The sequence below is a fragment of the Rhodamnia argentea genome, chromosome 6, assembly GCF_020921035.1.
Source record: "Rhodamnia argentea isolate NSW1041297 chromosome 6, ASM2092103v1, whole genome shotgun sequence".
Classification (NCBI taxonomy): Eukaryota; Viridiplantae; Streptophyta; class Magnoliopsida; order Myrtales; family Myrtaceae; genus Rhodamnia; species Rhodamnia argentea.
The window spans coordinates 31,433,376-31,453,784 of record NC_063155.1 but is presented as its reverse complement, the minus strand read 5'-3'; the positions used below and the strand labels follow the sequence as shown (position 1 = coordinate 31,453,784).

The 20,409-nt window shown below is 39.7% G+C and overlaps 2 protein-coding genes across 4 annotated transcripts; both read right to left on the bottom strand.

Annotated features, from left to right (window-relative positions):
* Positions 1 to 1,130: 1,130 nt before the first annotated feature.
* On the bottom strand, positions 1,131 to 4,339 carry LOC115746001 (non-specific phospholipase C1). The gene is made up of 3 exons (XM_030681678.2): positions 3,157 to 4,339; positions 2,141 to 2,317; positions 1,131 to 1,724 (listed from the first exon to the last, which is right to left on the bottom strand). The coding sequence occupies exons 1-3, from the start codon at positions 4,310 to 4,312 to the stop codon at positions 1,405 to 1,407; spliced, it is 1,653 nt and encodes a 550-aa protein (XP_030537538.1). The 5' UTR covers positions 4,313 to 4,339; the 3' UTR covers positions 1,131 to 1,404.
* Positions 4,340 to 6,271: 1,932 nt separating this feature from the next.
* On the bottom strand, positions 6,272 to 18,274 carry LOC115745999 (villin-1). Of its 3 annotated transcripts, none has more exons than XM_048281392.1 (23): positions 17,968 to 18,266; positions 17,211 to 17,299; positions 16,846 to 16,945; positions 16,462 to 16,617; positions 15,817 to 16,053; positions 15,218 to 15,395; positions 14,942 to 15,074; positions 14,258 to 14,423; positions 13,704 to 13,854; positions 13,531 to 13,616; positions 13,264 to 13,419; positions 13,051 to 13,119; positions 11,385 to 11,453; positions 11,131 to 11,268; positions 10,197 to 10,325; positions 9,965 to 10,112; positions 9,820 to 9,830; positions 8,727 to 8,867; positions 8,273 to 8,398; positions 8,120 to 8,182; positions 7,694 to 7,913; positions 7,061 to 7,239; positions 6,272 to 6,658 (listed from the first exon to the last, which is right to left on the bottom strand). In XM_048281392.1, exons 2-23 carry the CDS (start codon positions 17,264 to 17,266, stop codon positions 6,545 to 6,547), a joined length of 2,826 nt encoding a protein of 941 aa, XP_048137349.1. In that variant the 5' UTR covers positions 17,267 to 17,299; positions 17,968 to 18,266; the 3' UTR covers positions 6,272 to 6,544. The 3 variants fall into 3 exon arrangements, 2 of the variants coding, with proteins under 2 accessions (XP_048137349.1, XP_030537534.1); XM_030681674.2 differs by having other exon boundaries at positions 16,462 to 16,530; positions 17,968 to 18,263; XR_007198937.1 differs by lacking the exon at positions 7,694 to 7,913 and having other exon boundaries at positions 17,968 to 18,274.
* Between the last annotated feature and the right edge of the window lie 2,135 nt (positions 18,275 to 20,409).

Genomic DNA, 20,409 nt, shown 5'->3' with positions numbered 1-20,409 from the left:
AAGCACATGAACAACCTAATGGTGATCCTCAAGCCAGCTTTGATTTCGGCCGTAACTGAGTTTCTCGGGAAACTTGAATTGCCTTCTCGACGCCTTGTTCAGGCTCGCCAAATACCTCGAAGTTCCCAATGGGGCTTACTTTCGAACTAGGATAACTTTCTTACTGCGGTGGCGAAGGATAAAAAAGCAGGAGGTGCAGACCAAAACCGCCCAGTTGGTGATGTGGATGCGAAATGAAGAAGGTCGGGGAACCTGTTCCAACACGCGAGAAGAGGAAATTAAAAAGAGAAGAAATAAATAAAACAAGAGGGACAACAAATGGGACCCACATCTGAGGTAAGCTTAGTACAAGGATGCGAAAGGTAGGAAAAGTAAGGGATAAAATTTGTCAAAACACTAAATAAAAGTGTGTATTAGCCCAATGAAAGGTGAAAAAACCGCGAGCCTTTTTTTATCTCATAAAAAAGTATAAATTTTTAAATCAAACCCAAAATTCTAGATTAAATATTTTTTTTGGTCACATAAAAAAAATTAACTTTAGATCAGACTCATTTTTTATTATCTTATAAAAAAACGTAAATCTTTAATGAGTACCCTAATCCAGCCTCTATCAATTTTTCGCCCGTTGATGCCGGTCAAACTTCGTTCCACGTGGACTTAGCGAAAACTTGTCGGAAACTCAAAAAGGGTCATGTCTAGGTACCAATTAAAAGTTACTGATTTTTCATGAAATAAAAAAAAAATTCTAATTAGACTTGGGATATATGTTAAAGTTACTTGTTTAGGAAATAATTTTTATTAGAATTGGGACACGAGATAAAATTAATTTATTTTAAGAAACAGAAAAAAAATATCGAATTAGAATTAAAATTTGAGTTAAAATTGTTGCTTTCTAATGGAATTGGACATTATCACATAACTCATGACTGACTTTGGAATGGAAATAACCCAACACGGTGTGATTCTCTCGAATCGGGACGTAAAACTACGCAAAAAACAGAGCAATTGCATCTCACTTAGTTTTCGACCAAAAAAGAACAAAATCTCACTTAGTTTGGCCTATTCGTAGGATAATCACGATTATCGATTCGAGATTGGACTCGTCATCTGAACATGCTGCTAACCATGTATGGATAATTCAGACTCATGCCCTGATGTCACTAAAACTGCACCGCCAGTATGATTTATAGGTACATAAGATGGCAAATGCAATTTCTTGACAGTCTTTCATGGTCTCCATTTGCCAGTAACTAACTATACTTCTGATTTCACCTGAATCTAGTAGTACCCCAATAATGAGTAGATCCCTTTGTAGCAGGATCTCATTGAACTTCATACATATAACAGAAGCATCACCATTGATCCGGTGGTTATATACAGACAGCGATCGCAAGAAGAATCCCTTCATAGTTCTTCACACCAACTCTGATGTCCTCCTGCGCTTCGGCTCGTGAGGGATGGCCTCATCTTGATGATCGCAGACTCATTGGCTCCAGCTCTTAGAGCAGCCCTTCCAGCTTCCAGGAACCTCTTCACCGCGTCCTCCGCATATTTGTTGGCTCGGCCTACTGTCATGGTTTTGCCAAGGTTCGGATAGGTGTTAAGCACATAGTCGCCGTTCAGCTGTGACGCGAGTTGGATCAGTTCAACTTGGAACTCGGAGAGTTTAGCATCTTCCCTTGGGCCCCATGACCGAAGTTGTGTTGTAACCTCTGGAAGGGTTTCTGCATAGATAAGTTTGGGTTAGATCGGACTTCGATTAATTGTTCTCTCAAAATAAGAAAGTCACAATCACGGTTTTACAATGGACTGTCAAGATGTCACAAAGGCTTATATTCCAAAAGAAACACAAAAAATCCTCAAAGCTGTTTTTTTTTTCTTTTTCCCTTATTCCAACAATCATCTAGGAATGTCTCTTACATGAGCAACTCAAAGTCCTAAGAGCAACAACTTATTAACACAGACAGCCAGTGGAAATATGTACACTAAGCTGCAATAGAAAAGCGCTGACTGGAGAGTTACACCCTACAGCATGTTCAATATGGAAAAGCCAGCAATACCCCCATAAAGATATAAAATCATGCTTGTGATGCATGTGGAATCCACTCCAAAAACTAAGAACGAAGGAAATAAAACATACCAGGACAATCGTCCCGAGGAGTGTCACGTAGGTAGAAGTACTTCTCAAAAGTGCCGGCCCATGCATCTCTCTTTGTCAAGAAGTTAGACTTAAGATTGAAAAGCTTCTTGACAGTTCCAGGGATGGATGCGTGTTCAAACTGTGAATGTGGTGTCGGCCCTTGAGGCTCATGTATCACTGCACCAAACCACAAAACAGTTAAATCAAATCCTCGAAGAAGCAAAAAATCCAACATAGAGAAGATCCTAGAACAATTTAACACTGGATGATCAAGTTCAATCGTGGCAGTCTCAAAGGAGATACGCAGCTTAAGAAGACACTTCCCACCAAAGGAACTCGTAGCTAAATTTACTTTATTATGTGACGGGCAAACTTACTCATCGAATCACACATCATCCTCACTCAAGCCTCATATTTTTAGAGCATTGTTACCATATACAAACCCCTAAGTGCAGCTCAATTCGTGAGAAATTTGACAAAGATTCGACTCCAACACCGCAAGATTGCAAAAACCAAATTACCTGCTTCTTCAGCAATCATTAGCAGTTCTATTATAGTTCAGCTGTCTTTGATGGAAAGAAGTACGTAACTACCACACGATCCTGAAATGACCTCATCAAAATGACCCCGGATAGTCATTGAAGGTCTGTAACGATCAGAACCAGCTCATGATGACCAATCCGCAGCTAATTGCAAAGGACAGGCAACATGAAAAGTGAGGATAACATAGATCCAAACCTATCTGTTCAAGACAAACACTGACCTATTTAGCATCTCATCCACTTTTGCTCATTCTGAAGTCTCAGTAGAAATTGTATACCTGCGTTCTCTTCCACGTAATTGCTTAAGCTTTTGATCAAAACCAGTTTTTTGGTAATCGATTAAAGTTTCTTTAACTAGCACCTAAAGCAACGGATAAACCACGACAGCTTATTTCAGTGAAAAGAAAACCAACACCACATCCCCATTCCTATACACAGAGCTAACGTGAAGCAACTTCAGTGACGAAAACTCACCAGTACCCTTGTCGACCCACGGAGAGATCAAGAATGTCGGTACCCGAACGCCCAACCGGTCGAAGTGGAAGTAAAACGGGTCGGGCCCGACGTTGCCATCGGGACTAGGCACGTGAGAGACAGGCGTGGGCACGTGATCATAGAACCCACCATGCTCGTCATAAGTAATCAACAAGGCCATCTCTTTCCACTGCGGGCTTGCCCTCAGAGTCTCGTACACCTCCTTCACGAACTTCTGTCCGATCGCCACGTCATGCGATGGGTGATCATCGTTGGCCGGATCGATTTTCACATCGAAATAACGTTGCTCCACCACCACGTAATTAGGCAGCTTGCCCAATTTGGCGTGCAATTTGAACTTCAATGAGTAGCTATGGAACTTAGTTATGTGCTTCAGCTTCCTCAGGCTGCCGAAGAACATGGTCGCAGGGATATTTTGGTAATATATCCCAAAGCTGAGCCCATTCTCGTCCAGAGAGTCAAATATCGTCTTTTGAGGGAACCCGTGTATCAAGTCCTTGCGGACGTTGCTGGTGGCACCATGAGAGGTCGCCGAGTGCACGTAGAACCGGTTGGGCTGGGTCGAGGCCGGCACGGAAGCGAACCACCGGTCGAACACCGCGAACTCGTTTGCTAACTCGGTGTAAACCGGCAGAAGGCCCGGTTTGAACCCGCTCATGACGGTCTTGGACTTGCCCTCTTCCATTCTCTCCGCTTGCTGGGCGAACCCGTTCATATTCGGGTCCGAGGAGCTATCGTTCGACCCGAATATCTGCTCTCGGATCGCCTGGAAGGAATGACCCGGGTCCCAATCCACGAAGATGGCATCGTCGGCGACCCGAACGGAGGGCGAGCTCGGGTCCGACAAGTTGAGGGGGTTCGACTCTTGGCCCGTCAAGCCGTCGATGTCGGGCCGGGTGGATTTGAGCCAGCCGAGGACGTGGTCAAAGGAGCGGTTTTCCATTACCACAACGACGAGGGTTTTGATGGGCCCATCGATCCCTTGCTTCTTCTGACGATTCAGGTCGAGAGATTGAGAGGAGACGACGAGGAAGAGGAAGAACAGTGGAGCGAGCGTCGATCGCCGCAGAGACTTCATCTTCCGACGAATGAAGAATAAGGAAGAGAGAGAGAGCCAAAGGTAAAGTGGGCTCATCGCCAGCCGAAGAATACTAGAAAGGCGTCTCGGCCAAGAACATTTAAAACGTAAACGACAAGAAGGCAAGTGCCCTCATCGGAAAAGCCAATTTTAAAAGTGCCACGGTTCAGTAGGTACAACAGCTGGACCCCACTCTGCTCAAAACTATGCGATATTTCGCTCGGCCTAATATAAAAAAAAAATCCAACTTTAATATTTATGATAATTATATTTTAAAAAAATTGTCTTATAAAAAATTCCAACTTTTATACTCAAAAAAATCTTCAACTTTAGTATCTATCCCAATTATATCTACAACTTTTTTTATCTTATAAAAAACCCACTACTATTACTTTTATCCCAATTCTACAATCGCCAGCTTTCCGTCTATAATCACTATTAGTTAATCTTACATGACTCGAATTTCCTTGCCGAACTTACCAATGAATCTTTAAAATTTAGAAATAGTAAGTTTTATGAACGATAATATTTTAGATCGTTCATCAAAATATATACATATCCAGTCATTTTTGGGTTGTTGAGTGCCGAAGAAAATACGAAACGTCTCGTCTTGCGTAACTTTGTATCTCGCTATAATATGTAGGAGAAGCAAATAATAGAAGAAAAGTTTGTGGGTTTTTCATGTCGGTTTTGTTGAGGAGTAACTCATTAACGATGTGAAAATGTCACGTATGATTAAGTAATTACGATTATGGACGGAAAGCTAACGGTGGTAGAATTAGGATAAAAATAAAAATTGAAGATATTTTATGAGACAAAAAAAATTGAATATAATTGAGACATATGCTAAAATTGAGGATTTTTTTGTACAAGGCCGATAGAATTGGGTCAAAAATAAAAATTTGAGGTAGAATTAAGATAAAAGTAAAATTTTGAGGTTTTATATGAGAAAAAAAAATTAGATATAATTATCACAAATATTAAAATTAAAGGTTTTCTTGGATATTAGGCTTATTTCTTTCCTCCAGCGCACTCCACATAATTTTGTTGCCAAAAAGAAGGCCACGTCACGGTCGCAGGGAGCAACTTGAAGATCAGGCTCTGATGACGCAGCAAGGATCTGGACCGTAGGAGTTGGACGCTGACTGAGCAGGTGAGCCCCCACTCGAAGCAGGAAGATGGTATTTTGGTTTGGGAAGAGCATATTCTGGGATATGACTTAACGTGAGGAACTCGAATGCTTCCCTGTATCAGAAAGTCAAAAACGTCGAGCCAGTAATTGGAGAATGGTCCGCATGGAATGCAAGTTGAGCCTAAATTGAAAAGGGCCTCAAACACGATCCTTGTTTTTTCTATAATGAAATCAGATTACACCCTTCTGCCATGATCCTACAACAACTAAAGTTTGGACGTGTGCATTTGAAAATCTGGCTGCCGGATGGAGCCACGAGATGAAAGGAATCGTGCATGTAGGGTAGCATCTGAGAAAGATGCTTACGGTCCCCAGCTTTAGCTGATGTCCCGATCGGTTTTGCGATCATGCAAGCTCGCTATCGGGGTCTCGCGGAATTCCACATCAAATATTATGTCAAGGATGACGGAATGCAAATAGGGCTCACGAAATTATTTCGGACTTGCCAAGAAGGTTGCAGCTCGGGAACCTCTTGTTTGTTATCAGCGTCTTTCACCAGCTCTTTGGCATCCAAAAACATCATCTCTGAAGCGGAAACCCAAGTTGAACGATCAAGCATCACCATTCACAATCCCTCCATTACGTCCCAATAAAAGGACAGGCTTGTTGAGTCAAGACCCAAAGAAAATTCAACCGATCATATCGTACATTAAAAATCCTTAAAAAGATAACCATGCTAAGGAGGGCTTATCTCGGAGGATTAAAAATTATTAAGAGAAGTAAACACCATCACTTAATTAATCTAATTAGACAAACCAGACGCCGTCCATCAGGTTACAATCTTCTAATGTACTGCAAAATGAAAAGAATATTTAGACAGCATTAGCAAATCTACCTTTCTTATCGATCTCAACTAACTGTCCCCTGCCAGTGCGTGTCACCTAAAAGTAAATGAGAGGCTCTTCCATCCAATATCCAACTACATATTAATCATCAGATGTTCATGGGACACTGATCCTCAAGCTTAATTCCAGACTCAAGTGAGCAAACCATTTGATACTATAATCTGTGCGCAGCCCCACCACTCCTATCAGAATATACGCTGGTGTATCTGCAACAGTTAGAAGACCTGCAAGGGCGCATCTAATGTTTGCTGTCTAAAACAGATGGAGAGACATCTTTAGCTTATTCTGTCTCCACTTAGGGAGCTGATAGAATGCTCTTTTCGTGATTCCAAACACCCCTCGGAACTCTTCTTCAGATAAATATGCCTGAAAATCACCAGAAAGATCATCATGCTTCAATTCTCAGACTAGCTTGATTCATACGTGATAGCAAAACTATATAGATGATTAGAAAAGCGACATGTCAAACCATGAGATTGAGAGTAGTAGAGACATGAATAACTGCTCCTGATAGAATATTGTCATGTTTCAGATCATACACACAGAAAATCACAATAGTCGTGAAACTATGTCTAATTACTTAGTAAAGAGTGTTCTAGTGAATGACCAAAAGGCGAATACTTTTAGTAATAGCTCCAGCCTAAAGAAAATAAAATGAGAAGAAGAAAACTTCCGTATCTTATAGCGCGTCAAGAGAAAGAAAGTAGGATCTAGGTGACAATGGATTAATAACAGTCTTTTAGTGCCATTAAGTATGGCGGACTTCACCTCTCTTCTTGTGACATCAATGCCTGTAACTGGGTCCATTGATCTCACTTTCAGGCGTTCATATGGGTATATTAACAAATTGTTGGAAGCATCACTTCCTTCAACCTGATCGAGACTAATATTGTCAGGAGGCACCACTGGCTGTAATGCAGGAGAACTAGCAAATGCCGATGAATCATCTGTCCAGACATGTGGAGAAGCTTATCAAAACTTAGAAGAACAAAGGGACAAAAACAAATAGATTCTAAGTTCAACTAATGAATATGCAGAAAAGAAGAAGTAAATGGGGCCCAACTTTAAATATTGCAAGTGCACGATTTAAAATCACAATGAAGAGACCACTTGGATAAAGACTACCAGCTCAAGTGATTAAAGGGTCATAAGCTTTCACTTCTGGTGGGAGTTAATAGGTTAAAAACCACTAAGAGGGATCCATCTACACTCAAGGCAGCTCATGGCCAGGTTAAGGCCTTTTCTTTCCTTTCCTTAGCGCACATCTATTAGTCTTTCGTAAAAGCACACATTCAGGATCCTTTCTTGGATTATTTCACAATTGATGCGCTGCCATGTACTTCAAAAAAGTATAGCTACTACTAAGCTTCATGATGCAGAGGGTGCTGAAACTTCTAATACCAGAACTTCCATTCTGAGGAGAAGATCCTGCAAACAGCTTCACCTTAACTGTACTAGGGCTGTAAGGAAGCTGGTTTTCTGAAGCCCAACTTTCAGTACCTAGAACATTGAGAATAGGTGATGCACTTTTCCCCCACCCATTAGAACTGATTGAATTTCTTCTAGAACTTTCCAGGGTGCTCCCTCTGGAGCATGCTGGCCATGAATTTCTCACAGATCCCTGTACAACGTAGAAAGATCAGTGGATTCTCAACTGCAACTGTTGGTACAGAATTTGAAGACTATTAAGAGCAAGTAATCCCAACTTTAAGAACGTCAATTTTTTTTATTCTTTTATTTAGTCCCTGCCCCTGAGAAAGAAGAAATTTGTGCATACAAAAAGTTACAGGCTGCATAAAATTGCAACAGGTCTCGCAACAGACGTACTTCTGATTGTGGTGATCCACCCTTGAGTAGAGCAAGTTTCCGCTCAAATGAGTTGCCATGCATCTATGGAAGACATTAGTTAAAAGCTGAAAAGGACCATGAACATCTTAATGATGAACAAGTTGAGTTTTCTAATGTGACAAAATCACCAACATTTGCTTTTGACGGATCCCATGAGAAGTAGCGAGTGAAAAATGGAGGCTCCTGTCCTTCAACAACCATGTACATCGGAGTCTCCCGAGGAAGTCCTTCAGACAGAATGTCCATCTCAAGAAATTTCTGCCATTTCCAAGTGAGAGGATGGTGATGAAAAGATTCAGGACATGCAATATGCCATTATTATAAAAAGCAACTCAGTAAATTTGCAATACTCCAATGTGATAGAAGCACAAAAGCAGGATATGAATTTCACAATCCAAAGCACTGTCACAACCAGTTACATCTGAATTGTGCTGCAGGTTCTCAACATAATGAACCCATGTATGAAAGCTACAAATGCAATTAGTTGGGAGAATGCACCAAGGTGAGCATGGGCCTAACACGTTACAACTAAATAACGTTACATTGAGATTATCTGATTCAAGAAAGTAAGTACAAAGCAGCTAACCTGGCCAAGAGTATGGGCTTCTTCTTTTGATGTAACACTAGACAGGCGCCCAATCCAAACATATAGTTCACTTTGGCAGTCCAATATGAAAACATCCTCAGTTGTCAAATCACCTTGTGTAAAGTTGTATATTTCTTTTAGCTGAAGTAGAAAAAGTAAATTGAAGGTTACTCACAATGTTAAAAGAACCTGTGTGTGTCAAGATAAAGCAATTCTATCTTTCTGCGAAGATTAACATTAATGCTTAACTACAATTAAAATCACCATAGTCATTTTGGCATCTGCTGGCTCACCTAGAAATTTCCTAGGGCAATCTAAGATGCTCTGATCTCCAGAAGTGAATGCCACCAATGAGATTTTCTCAACTCATTACGTAGCAGCGATTTCCGAATATGATTCCTACCTTGTTCTGATAATAAGCCATAATTAAAAATGAAATACTTATTTGGTATTTGTATGTTCACTTAGCATCCACTGTCCAAAAAGAACTTGAAAATATCCCTCAAGCTCTGAAAGAGTATAGGAAAATACCATACAATAACGTACTCCAAAATACGTCAAAATTGAATTTGGATGTCTTGTGCTTCAACTCAAAAGCCATGTAGTAAGGTGTTTATCTTCTAATATGCAAAGATCTCTAATTAATATGTCAAATATGTTTAAGTATATTACACTAATCAGAGAAAACAACTTGTTCATTGTTTAAGCTTCAGTTTTTTGGTTCCCACAATGGAGCTGTCAGCTGCACCTTTTAAGTCATTTGCAAATAGATATTAATATCCGATTCTGATAGTTTTTTAAGCTAGATGAGTTCGCAGGCTAGTTGCATTATTCCTTTGGGTCATCATTAAACTAATAAACTGACAAGTTGTGGTTGTTATACTTATTCAGTTTGTGTTCAGATAGGAACTAGAGATAATTACCCAAAGGCCTAAAGACTAAAGTCTGACATGTAATCTGCAAAACAATTTTTCTGTACTTTTTCCTTTTCTTTAATGAGGTTTCATGTGCAAAAGACATATTCTAACAAGGGAAATGGCTCATTCAAGTGTTTAATAGATTATGCATTTTTAGAGACATACGGCTTGCATACCTTGATATCACCTGCCAGGAGATTTTGCATCCAGCAGCCCAGAAACATGAATGCAATTAGACATGAAAGCCAATGCCAGGATAATCATCTGAATAGCTTTTCTACTATATCTTTACAAGAATTGAGAGAACAACGCGCTGCCTACCCTCAATTAGAGTCACTGCGAACAAGTGCGGACCTTCTACGTATTGCTTCACCTTTTTTTCCCTTGGGTATTCAGTCTTTCCCCCCAGTGCTTGCCAAAATATATCAGGTTCACTTCCTTCCCGTATAGACACAGGTTGCCATGTGGGCTGCAAATGGAAGCATTATAAATGGAAGAGAGCATGTCTTAACTAGCATTATTTAAACATCAGAGAATAAGAACATCTGCCTACATTTATGATTTCAATCATACGGTCTAGGAGTTCATGATCTTCAGTTGAAGATAAATTTCCAATCCAAGCAAAGACAGATAATCCAGTCTGGAGGATGTAACAATAAGATGAATTGAGGGAGCATGAAACCTGCTAAGGCACATGTCGTCAATACATAACACTCAAAAAACGAGATCAAATGCAGCTTCACATACAAACTTACAAAAGAAAAGTAACTCGTGGTCAAAATGAGGGGCAAGATAGCTGGATACGAAATATACACAATTCTTAAAGAAAACTACAAATCCGTTGCAGTTCACATTCAAAAGCAAGATCAATTTGTTTGTGTATGCTCAATTCAGAAGGTAAATTTGAGTACGAAACCAAAAGAAAAAGGGAGAGTCAAAATCATTGCACAATATTAGGTTAAGTCGAATGACATAATATTCACATTAACTGCTGCTTTTACAGAGCCGAATCACAAAAAAAAAAAAAAAAAAAGAGAAGCAGCGCAATCTTAGACATGGTAGGTAATTAATATACATTAACAGGATGCAGCAGTCACAAATTCTCGTGCTTAGGATGTGTATGAGGAATGTTAGAGAACCTGCTGTTAAAAGGAAGGAGCATTATATACTTACATTAGCATTTTTCCACTATACATATAACTGTTTGTTGTCAAGGAAGACTGATATACATAAACACTTAAATGCACAAACACATACACACATATGCATGCACATTTAAAGAAAGGGCATACCCCTCGTCATACTATAGGCATGGATTACAGGAACTGGTCTCTGACACCATCAGAAAACTTCAAAAGCTTAAATTTACCTTATCGACTTGAATGGCTTGCATATTATCCGATATATTTTTTGAAAGAGCACTAAAGACATGGATTACAGGAAACTGGTCTCTGACGCCATCAGAAAACTTTAAAGCTTAAACTTGCCTGATCAACTTGGATGGCTTGCATGTTATTTGGACTCTTTCCTTGGACACGGAATAGTGCTGTCTTAGTCTCATCAAAAGTTTCATCAGGCATGCCTGTTTCAGCTATTAGCTTCCTATACCTTGAACTTTTACCTCCCTAGTGAAAAGCCAACAGGTAAATAACAGAAACTGGCGATTATGGCTTATATACAACACCAACCTCAAAGAACGTATTATGCAATCTGACAATATAGAAGACTGAGGTGTTCTGACCTTGAAAATAATTAATGTTTGAAAAATCAAGAAAAATTGTTCTGGCTCGTTATCCTGATAAACCTGAGCCTGTCACATAAAAGCAAGTTAGAGGTGAATACATGACCTAAAAGAACTATATAAGACAATCCGTATCCAGCGATTGTGAAACAGTTGATACTTTACTAAAGACTCAAGATCTGTATGGATTAAGGGTACTATATCAAGGAGGCACTTTAATTTAACACCACAGCACCTCTTATATTGCCTGCACTACTAGTTGAATATTTGTGCAAGAATATGTGCCAAGAACTGAAAAATCATCACGTCCACGCATTAAAGATCCATAGTTAGGCAAAAAAATTAGAAACAATGTCCTCTTGTGGGGTCAGGTACTCATAGTTAGGAAATATATAATAAGATGCAAATTAGTTCCTAATTTAAGTATTCCACATTTTCATCAAAGAAATTCAACAGGTTCATAAGCCATCATTTGTTACAAGTTAGAGATGATAACAACTTCAAAATATTTGTTCCAGCATCTGTCTTCTTGATGCCGTGATCTCAATACATGCAATTTGCTTGTCTCTTGACCTCAAGATAAAGAGAGTACCCCTGTGAGATTCAGCGAAACTGCGACCTGTCATGGGTTAGCTAGCTTTCTTTTCCCTTTTTGTATATGAAGCTAATTTAGATTCATACCCTTATTGTTGTAAAATAGTTTTTCTATTAAGTATTCATACCAGATCAATGTAGAAATTATCACCTTTTGTTGGCCAATGTTATTACCTTAACGCGGATATTATGAGGGAAATTTTCACGAATTTTACGTTCTAGATGATAACTTTGTTTTCCATACGACAACTTCATATACAACCTATTAATCTAGATTATTTTAGATATTATCTTCACAGTCAGTATTTTTTTTTTTTGTTGGTCGCCTCACAATTAGTATACAATTCAGACATGTTAGCATATCCTAGACCAACTAATCGACAAATAAGAATCAAAAGTTGCCTTAAATTTATAGCCACGTGCACTGAAGAGCGGAACAAATTGAACGTTAAGCTTGACCTATAACCAATTAAATTAATATTTCACGTCATACCACCAACTATCGTAATGATTTGATGACGTAGTAAATAAATCACCTTTAAATGAAAAATAAATAATGGGTCCGTGTTAGGTGAACAACATATGTTAGCTCCCTTTTCTACATTCTTCGTAATGATTGTGTTAGTTATGGAAAGTATGGGGAAAAGTTTTAGAATGAGACAAGCTTAACAGACTATGGAAGTGTCACATAAGTAAATTTTTCACTGTACTATTGCTAAGCTTCTATTATGAGACTAAAACAACAAGCGTTATATCTTCACAGATGAAACTAGTTAATAGAACCTCACTCGTATTAGAATAAGCAACTGTACATGGCATGGGCAATCTTCTAGTAGTAATATATTTTTGATTTGCAATAGCGCATAATGTAGATTGGTTCTTTGTTTGGAAGCCAAGGAAAGGAAGAAAGCAGATAGGTGGGAAAGGAAAATCTGGCTAATTTTTAAATTTCCCTCCCCCTCCATCTCACATAAATTTGACAAATTCTTCTTTTTTTTTTTAACCCACCCCCTATTTTTCCCATCTTCCCAAACAGAGGCTAAGGATGCAAGAATGAAGAATTGAAGCTAACCAAAGTTGGAAACCCCCTGGTTGAATCAGCAATGGTGTACATATGAGAAAGAGCAACGACTCTATCCTCCTACAAGCAGCAGAAACAGTTAATTAAGGAAGAAAAGGAATGTCCTTTGTACTTAAGGACAGCGAATGAAAGCTCTTGTATAGCAACTCCAAATAAAGGATAAGACAGTCTCTACCACCAAAAGTTAAGCAATCAAATGCTCACCATTTGACTAGCACGTCCAAACCAAGCATAGAAAAGATTTTCATCCCTTCCTTTTCCTGGGTAAGTGTACTGCACGATATAGCAATCACCACTGAAAAGCTTTGACTGATCTGGAACTGGAACGAGGGATGCCTCACTGCTATTGACATGCAGGACCTGAAGTGTACAGCAACAGCAAAGGTCATTGAAAGAAAACACATTGGACCATGTCAAGTTTGTATTCACAATCAACAAGGGCAGTCAAGCTTCTCTTAACCTAAAACTTACTTTGGTTGTCCCTCTGCAGTTTATAAATGGCTCATGGTCATCTTCTAAAAGCTCCTTTACATCATAACCGCGTTGCTTGAACATTGCTAAACGGGAAAAATTAGAGTAAAGGTTGGTATATCTGAAGAGCTTGAATACTTACTGCAAAACAATTTTTTCACCAGGTATCTAACCTGCTACTTTCCCTCGACCTTCTTCATACAATTTCAGTTCCTCTTTCTTAGGCCAATTCACAAAGTGTGACTTGAACCTGGCAGTTTCTAATCCTTCAGTTAATAAGGTCACATGAGTCCTTGTTGATCTGCCCTCATTTTGGAGAAAATCCTGTAACACGCGTTCACTGATGAGTTGTCTCAGCAGAAAAAATATGGGGATAATTGTGAGCAAGCATCTTTTAGTAGTTCTCCAACCAAAAGAGCAATCCTTTTCTGTCTCCAGAACAGCACTGGCTTGCTAAAGGAATTTTACTTTTAAATTGATTAAATAAATCAGCTGATCAATGGTGCGATGAATTAGGTTGGTATGAGGGAATGGGAGATACATCTAGAAATGTGATAATTTGGAAGTTTTATGCACAACTAATCAAAGTGTTTTTATATTTTTCATCCAATGTCCATTTTGAATTTTCATCTGCATTAAATTTCTATGAGTTCTGTTGGGAAAGGAAGGGTTTGAGGGGGGGGGTGGTGTGTGTGCGTGTGCTGTGGAATCAGACTTAGAGACTAACTTCTGTAGCTGAAATCGATGACTTCCGTTCCATCATTGAGGTGCACCTGCCCATCCATACAAAAATGTCTGTGTGACAGTCCAACAAATAGCACTTATCCGTGTCGAGCAATTCTTGGTTCAATAGCTCCTTTCCCACTTCAAATAGTTTCCATCGAGTCATTATCCTGCACTAGGATGCATGAGCACCACGTAGGGAGTTAAAAATGACAAGAAAGACAATCGCAAACAATTTATTGGAGATGACACAACAGAATGCCTTTTTTCCACATATGTATATCTTTATGTTCCTTTTAATACTTTCTGATAATTCACATAAGACATTCCCATTACAGCAATCTGCTTCAAGTTACAACACTTCATATGTATACTTTATTTCAGTGGATTTTACGGTCATATAGATAAGGCTATCTCCTTATTAGCATGCTCATGCTATTTATATTGTAGTTCCCAACCAACACATGACTTCCGTTTTGTTCAAATTAATTCATTTCATCGTTCATGAAGACTAAAGCGCAAAACTACGACATGTTTAGTAGAACTTGTTTGCACACTTAGCTAGTAAGTTCAGATGGTTCATATACTATTGCTCTCAGTTACAGATTTTGTGCTAATATTTGAACCAAACATACAAGAGCAGAAATCAGTCATAGCCAAAAATTCTCAAAATCACTGCACTAGTCACCTGAATAATTTTACAGATTCAACAATTTCCTGCTTCTGGAATGCAGATGGCGAATCTCGAGGAATAGGAGCATAGCCACCAAAGAAACTCCAGAACTCACCGACATCAGCATCACCAACAAACTTCCCATCCTCTGCAGCATGAAATCAGCTCTTGCTGGCAGCTCATTGTGTGTGTGTGTGTGTGTGTGTGTGTGTGTGTGTGTGTGTGAGAGAGAGAGAGAGAGAGAGAGAGAGAGAGAGAGAGAGGGAGGGAGGGGTTGTAAGTAGATCTAACCTATTGTTGCCACCTCACAGTTTCCAGTATGCTTATTTTCCCTAATATAGTGAACAACTTCCAGAGCTCTAGCTCTTTCTTGTATGCTAGAGTTGCACCCACTGAAAAGAAATATTTTTGAAGCAGTGTCCAATATGAACACATCATAGTGATTCAAGGATGACCGACCAAATGCAACCTGCTCAAAAAGTGAACCAGGAGAGAGATTTGTAGATTAAGAGTATATAAGGGTCAATGGTCACTGCGCACGATGGAAGCTTAAATTCGACACTAGAGTGCGCAACACATGTGAGAATATTTGCATAACCAGGATGAAACATGCCAGTAAAATACTGCAACAATGGAAATTGGTCAATTCTTCTACTCTCCATGTCCCCCTTATTGTGAGCATACTATCACGAGATATGCTAGCTAATATACATGACCCTTGGGATAGTCTAGCCACCATTCCCAATGACAACATATCTTTTATAACATGACGCTACTAGTTTTGCTATACCTTATTTCTCATCACATGAACAAGAATGGGCTTAAATCTTAGGTCAGTGAAGCTAATGAGAATTTCAGCGTAATTGTTCACCAATTTCAGCAGAGCATACCTCTTTAACATGAACAACATGCTCTCCCTTGCACGCAAACAAGCTGATGCAGTACTTTTCCCCATTCAAAATTCCTGCTTCTGACCTGTACACTCCTTCAACGGGTATAATGCACGGTCTGAAAAAGGACAAGAACTTCTCTGTTTCTCGGCCTTGAACTTCCCTATATTGCACAGCACAAGACCCTAGTGCTTCATCTAACTCAAGGGCTTTGTCTGATGCCAGGGCCAGATCATCCTGCCAAGTTGTAAGGAAAAACATGACACGAAACAGGGATATGAGAATGGAAACACTAAGCCTAGTTTTGGTTTGCAGGTGTATCATCTAACAGTGCCATATAGTAGAGATGGTGTAGATGAACTCAAATACTTTCCCATCATTCCCCACTTCTAATCATTGTTATAGCCCACAGACCAGGTCTTGGAGTTTCTAAGCAGCTCCTCTCATATTCGCACAACCTCTTCTCATTCACTTGGAAAAAGGCAGGGGAAATCAGTCAGCCTACTCAAAATATCATATTTTCATGACCTTTGAGGGTGATTGGCAATCCTTCTATGCATCCTAATTTTCTCTACCAGCACATAGCAATAAAACACCAAAAGTGCAATTTCTGAAGCTTTTGACAAGTAAGAAGATTATTAGTACCTCCTTAACATCAGTTCCTAGCCAGTAGTGAATGCTATGCTGAGGAGAGCCACTCTTTCCCACAACTGTCTGTCTTGTATGAAGGGGAGAAAAAATGTCAATGCCATGATGCACAAATGAAGAAGATGAATGAATAACCATGTTGATGCCTGGCATCTTGCAGTTGCACATGCCAGGGGAAAAACATTTCAAAATTAAATATAAGGGCATTATTATTTTTCTTGGAGAGTACGCAAACTACGAGGGAAAGCTGCTTAAGTCCTCAAAATTTTTTAAAGGAAAGGAGGCAATTAGGTTCCATCCTTTGTTCTATCCTCAATTCCCAGTGGTCAAAGATTTGAAATAAGTTGCAGAAGAACAAGCTGAAGAGGGTAAACCACTTACATCCAATACTATGTACGCGCTCCCAGAATAGAATTTCCCATGTGAAGCCCTTGGGACGCGAACTAAGTGAAAATTCTCAATGCACCAGATCTCTAAACCACTGGATATAACGCCATTAAGGATGATACCAATTATTCAAACAAAAAACATGATCACAAGGCACTAAAACAAACTAGTGGAATAGAAAACTCCGATGTCCCTGAAGAACTATATTAGAAAAATGAAACTAGTTACACTGGTAGGTATTTATCAAGCAAATTGGAAAGGAAAATCAACCAGCAATATGCCTGGAATCAGCAACATTGCAAAATTTGTAAGGAGAAACATATAAGGATCTTCCAAAACTAAATGCTTTGTAAGGATACCCCTTCGTTCCTGCGCCTTGGAATGCCGGATCAATATCTTTAGACAAATGAGACATTGTCTCTCATCAGAAAGCACTCCACAAAATTACCTGGCATGAGCAGTATATCGTGCAATCAGTATACTTACGCACATTGGTGCCAAAGTCGACATGAAACTCATGTGGTCATCCATAACTCAATTGCTGTATATAATGAAAGGAATTCGCCCTCAAACATCAAGCATCATGTAATTCATTAATCGTGTGTTACGACGAAATTAGGTGGCCAGAGTTTTTTTCACTGTAGATATAATTGTGGGGTCCACGGCGCTCTCCCGGGGCCAGGAACATACACATAGTGCAGCTCACTTGGCAGTTGAATGAAGCGAATCTGAATGTCACCGACGTCTAAGACTTAAACAGGGCTCGATCAATGACACTGTTACCCCGAGACGCGCAGGTCATAGTGTCCACAGCCAAAATTATCTGAGAATCATAACTGAGGAGTACAAGTAAAGGAACGTGCTGGCAAATACGCGTACGATAATTCTTTAAAGCGCCCGGTCACCGATGCTTGTCTGACCCGACGGAGCACCAATAGGAGAGCCCCACAGGTCACATTACCTGGCCTTGGACAATTTTCCCATCCCGCAGAACAGCATTTCTTACAAAATCCAACCCATCTCTCTCTCTCTCGAGAAAAAAAAAAAAAAACGCAGACATGCGCACTCGTGAATCTATCTGGAGACAAGAAGCATGAAATGGAGGACGGAACTCACGAGAATCGCGTCGGAGTTCAGCGAGAAAGACGCCGGCCGACAGCAACAGAGGAGCTTGATGCCAGAACTTGAATCTAACGGAGAAACGCGTCTCTGAATCTGGAAGTAGCGAGAGCGAATGGCAGAGTAGAGAGAAGAGAGTGGAGGGAAACAGGAGGGTCAGTGTGTCGTGTCATCGTTAGGTACAGAGAGAGAGACTTTTTGGATAGTACAGCTAATGGAGGGCCAAGCGACAGGTGAAAGCTCGTGATGATGATAGTGCTGAAAAAAAAGGGGAGAAGAAGACGACAAAGTAAAGCGAGCATGCCATTGCCATTACTATTGCTTGCCATTCCTGCCAAAAAGGAAAAGGAAAATGAAAAAGCGATCGGGTTCCCCGTGTTCCCGCCGGATCGGCTCCTTGGATGTTTTCAACTTTCTCAAACGGACCCAACTGTCGGGTCCCATCATTTACTTCCGGGCCCACTTGATGTTTATGTTTTAGGACCATAATGAGTAAATAGTTCGACTTGAGGGGCTAAATGGAAAATTGTGGTCTCCCACTCGATCTGGAGTTTATATATGTAATGACATATAAAGACATGTGAAGTAGCAGACAGGCTAGTCGGATAGGGCTTGGTCAATTGGTTAGCAGTTCGTCTTGGGTGGCCCGTTTAGAGAAGGCTGTGTGGCTAGAGGATGTTATGGACTTAGCCTAATGATATGGAAGACTTGCTCGATGAATTCGCAATCGAAGTCGCTCATGTTACAATTTTGGTTATAGATTCTGTTTATTGTAATGGTTGAGCATCGTGTCCTTAGTTACATTTGAAATCATCAAAACTCGATGGTGGTATCGGACTATCAGTTTTGTTATGCCTTTAATGTAGATATTGTGTGGTGACTTGCTTTTCAAAGTGGACTATCTGCGTTTGCTATGGCGGCGTGAGGAATATTATCTAAAAAGTCAAAGTTATATGCTTTTTTTTTCATTTATTGTGAAGTTATATCCTAATATGATATTGTGTGAGGATATGATTGGTATCTTAAGTTCCATTTGTTTCGCAAAAAATGAATAGTTTAAAAAATATTTTCTTAATAAAAGTTTGCTTGTATTGTTTGAAATAATTAGTTAATGAAAAATATTTTTACTGTAAACAATAATTTATGTCTATATATTTTCATGGACGACGAACATATTTTTCGTTCATTCAATTTGACAAGCGGTACACACCGTTGTTATTTCGGAAAATATTATCCAAATCAGTCAGTTTTCGAAAAAAAAAACCCATGGAGCCTTAATTGCTCTGTGACTTTATTCGACTTTGGTTTCCTTATTAGGGGTGTCTGTCTTTTCTCTGAAATTTTAAAATTTTCAAACAGAAGGGTACCATGCCCAACCAAAGGATTCTTGGAGGGTGCTGGCCCTGCTGGGTATTTCAAAAAATAACGGTAGCTTAAAGGGGGAAAATCTTTCGCACCATTCCGTAAAGGTAATTATTTTTACGGATTGTTGATGCAGCTTCACTGGCGTTTCCACCATGCATTGGAATGTGAAAAGTAAGGATGGATGAGATGAGCTCCGCCGATATTAAGCAGAGTTCACAGGAAAATGTTACATTGTTGGGTGACAACATATGAGAAGACTTAAAGGAAGGAAAGACGTATAAGGCTTGGCATGAGTTAGAAGAGGTAAAAATGGTATTCTTTATCTGTATGCTCGTTTTTGGCATGCTCATTTTCACCTACAATGTTGCCCTTCCAATGGTTTTCGAGCGCCAAACCGTTCACCTTCTAAAGGCACCTTCTTTTCCCATTCATGATGCTTCTTTACTAGCTCTGGAGGTCTGAGGAGTTATTAGCACCCACTGAATGAGGTGAAGCCAGCCCCTAGGGTCGACAGCTCTGACCAAGTGTGCATCGCTACATTCAAAGAGAATATTTACAATAAGGAGGAATCCAGCATGCCTAGATTGGGGAGTGCTGCGAACTGGTCGTCGCACTACTGAGTCTTTTGGTTATGGCCCTTTATTGGCCACGCCATTAGTTATTGAATGGCCTTCTATTGCTCATAATTCATACATTGACAATTTTCAGCTCTAATGATTGAAATGACATTGCTTTTATACAGGCTGTATATGTTGCTTATAAAACCAAGCCTTTACAAACCTAATATGCTCTGTGCAATAATTTCTGGCACTTCGTTTAGCCATCATGCAGAGTTTATCCAATGTTATGCCTTTTCGCTTAGTTGTCTCTTGGGTTACTGATATCTCTACTAGTATATTAGACCGAAATAACCTTGAGCAAGCTATTTCCTATATGGAAATCGAGTTAGCCCAATCATCTGAACTTTAATAACAGACAATCATAGAATGTTTGAGGTAAGGCTAAAGCAGCAGTCAAGTTATGCTGTCAACAGGAACGTGACGCATGCCGATACAGACTTAATATGAAGGAAGA

What these genes read in the sequence shown, in the direction of transcription:
- LOC115746001 (XM_030681678.2), bottom strand. Translation starts at nt 4,312, where the DNA reads ATGAGCCCACTTTACCTTTGGCTCTCTCTCTCTTCCTTATTCTTCATT. An exon ending in GTGGGTCGACAAGGGTACTG is followed by an intron (nt 2,318 to 3,156) that starts GTGAGTTTTCGT and finishes GGTTTGGTGCAG; the next exon opens with TGATACATGAGCCTCAAGGG. An exon ending in TCCTCGGGACGATTGTCCTG is followed by an intron (nt 1,725 to 2,140) that starts GTATGTTTTATT and finishes TTATCTATGCAG; the next exon opens with AAACCCTTCCAGAGGTTACA.
- LOC115745999 (XM_048281392.1), bottom strand. Translation starts at nt 17,266, where the DNA reads ATGTCTCATTTGTCTAAAGATATTGATCCGGCATTCCAAGGCGCAGGA. An exon ending in CAAGGCGCAGGAACGAAGGG is followed by an intron (nt 16,946 to 17,210) that starts GTATCCTTACAA and finishes CGTTATATCCAG; the next exon opens with TGGTTTAGAGATCTGGTGCA. An exon ending in TTGGACGTGCTAGTCAAATG is followed by an intron (nt 13,120 to 13,263) that starts GTGAGCATTTGA and finishes TGCTGCTTGTAG; the next exon opens with GAGGATAGAGTCGTTGCTCT.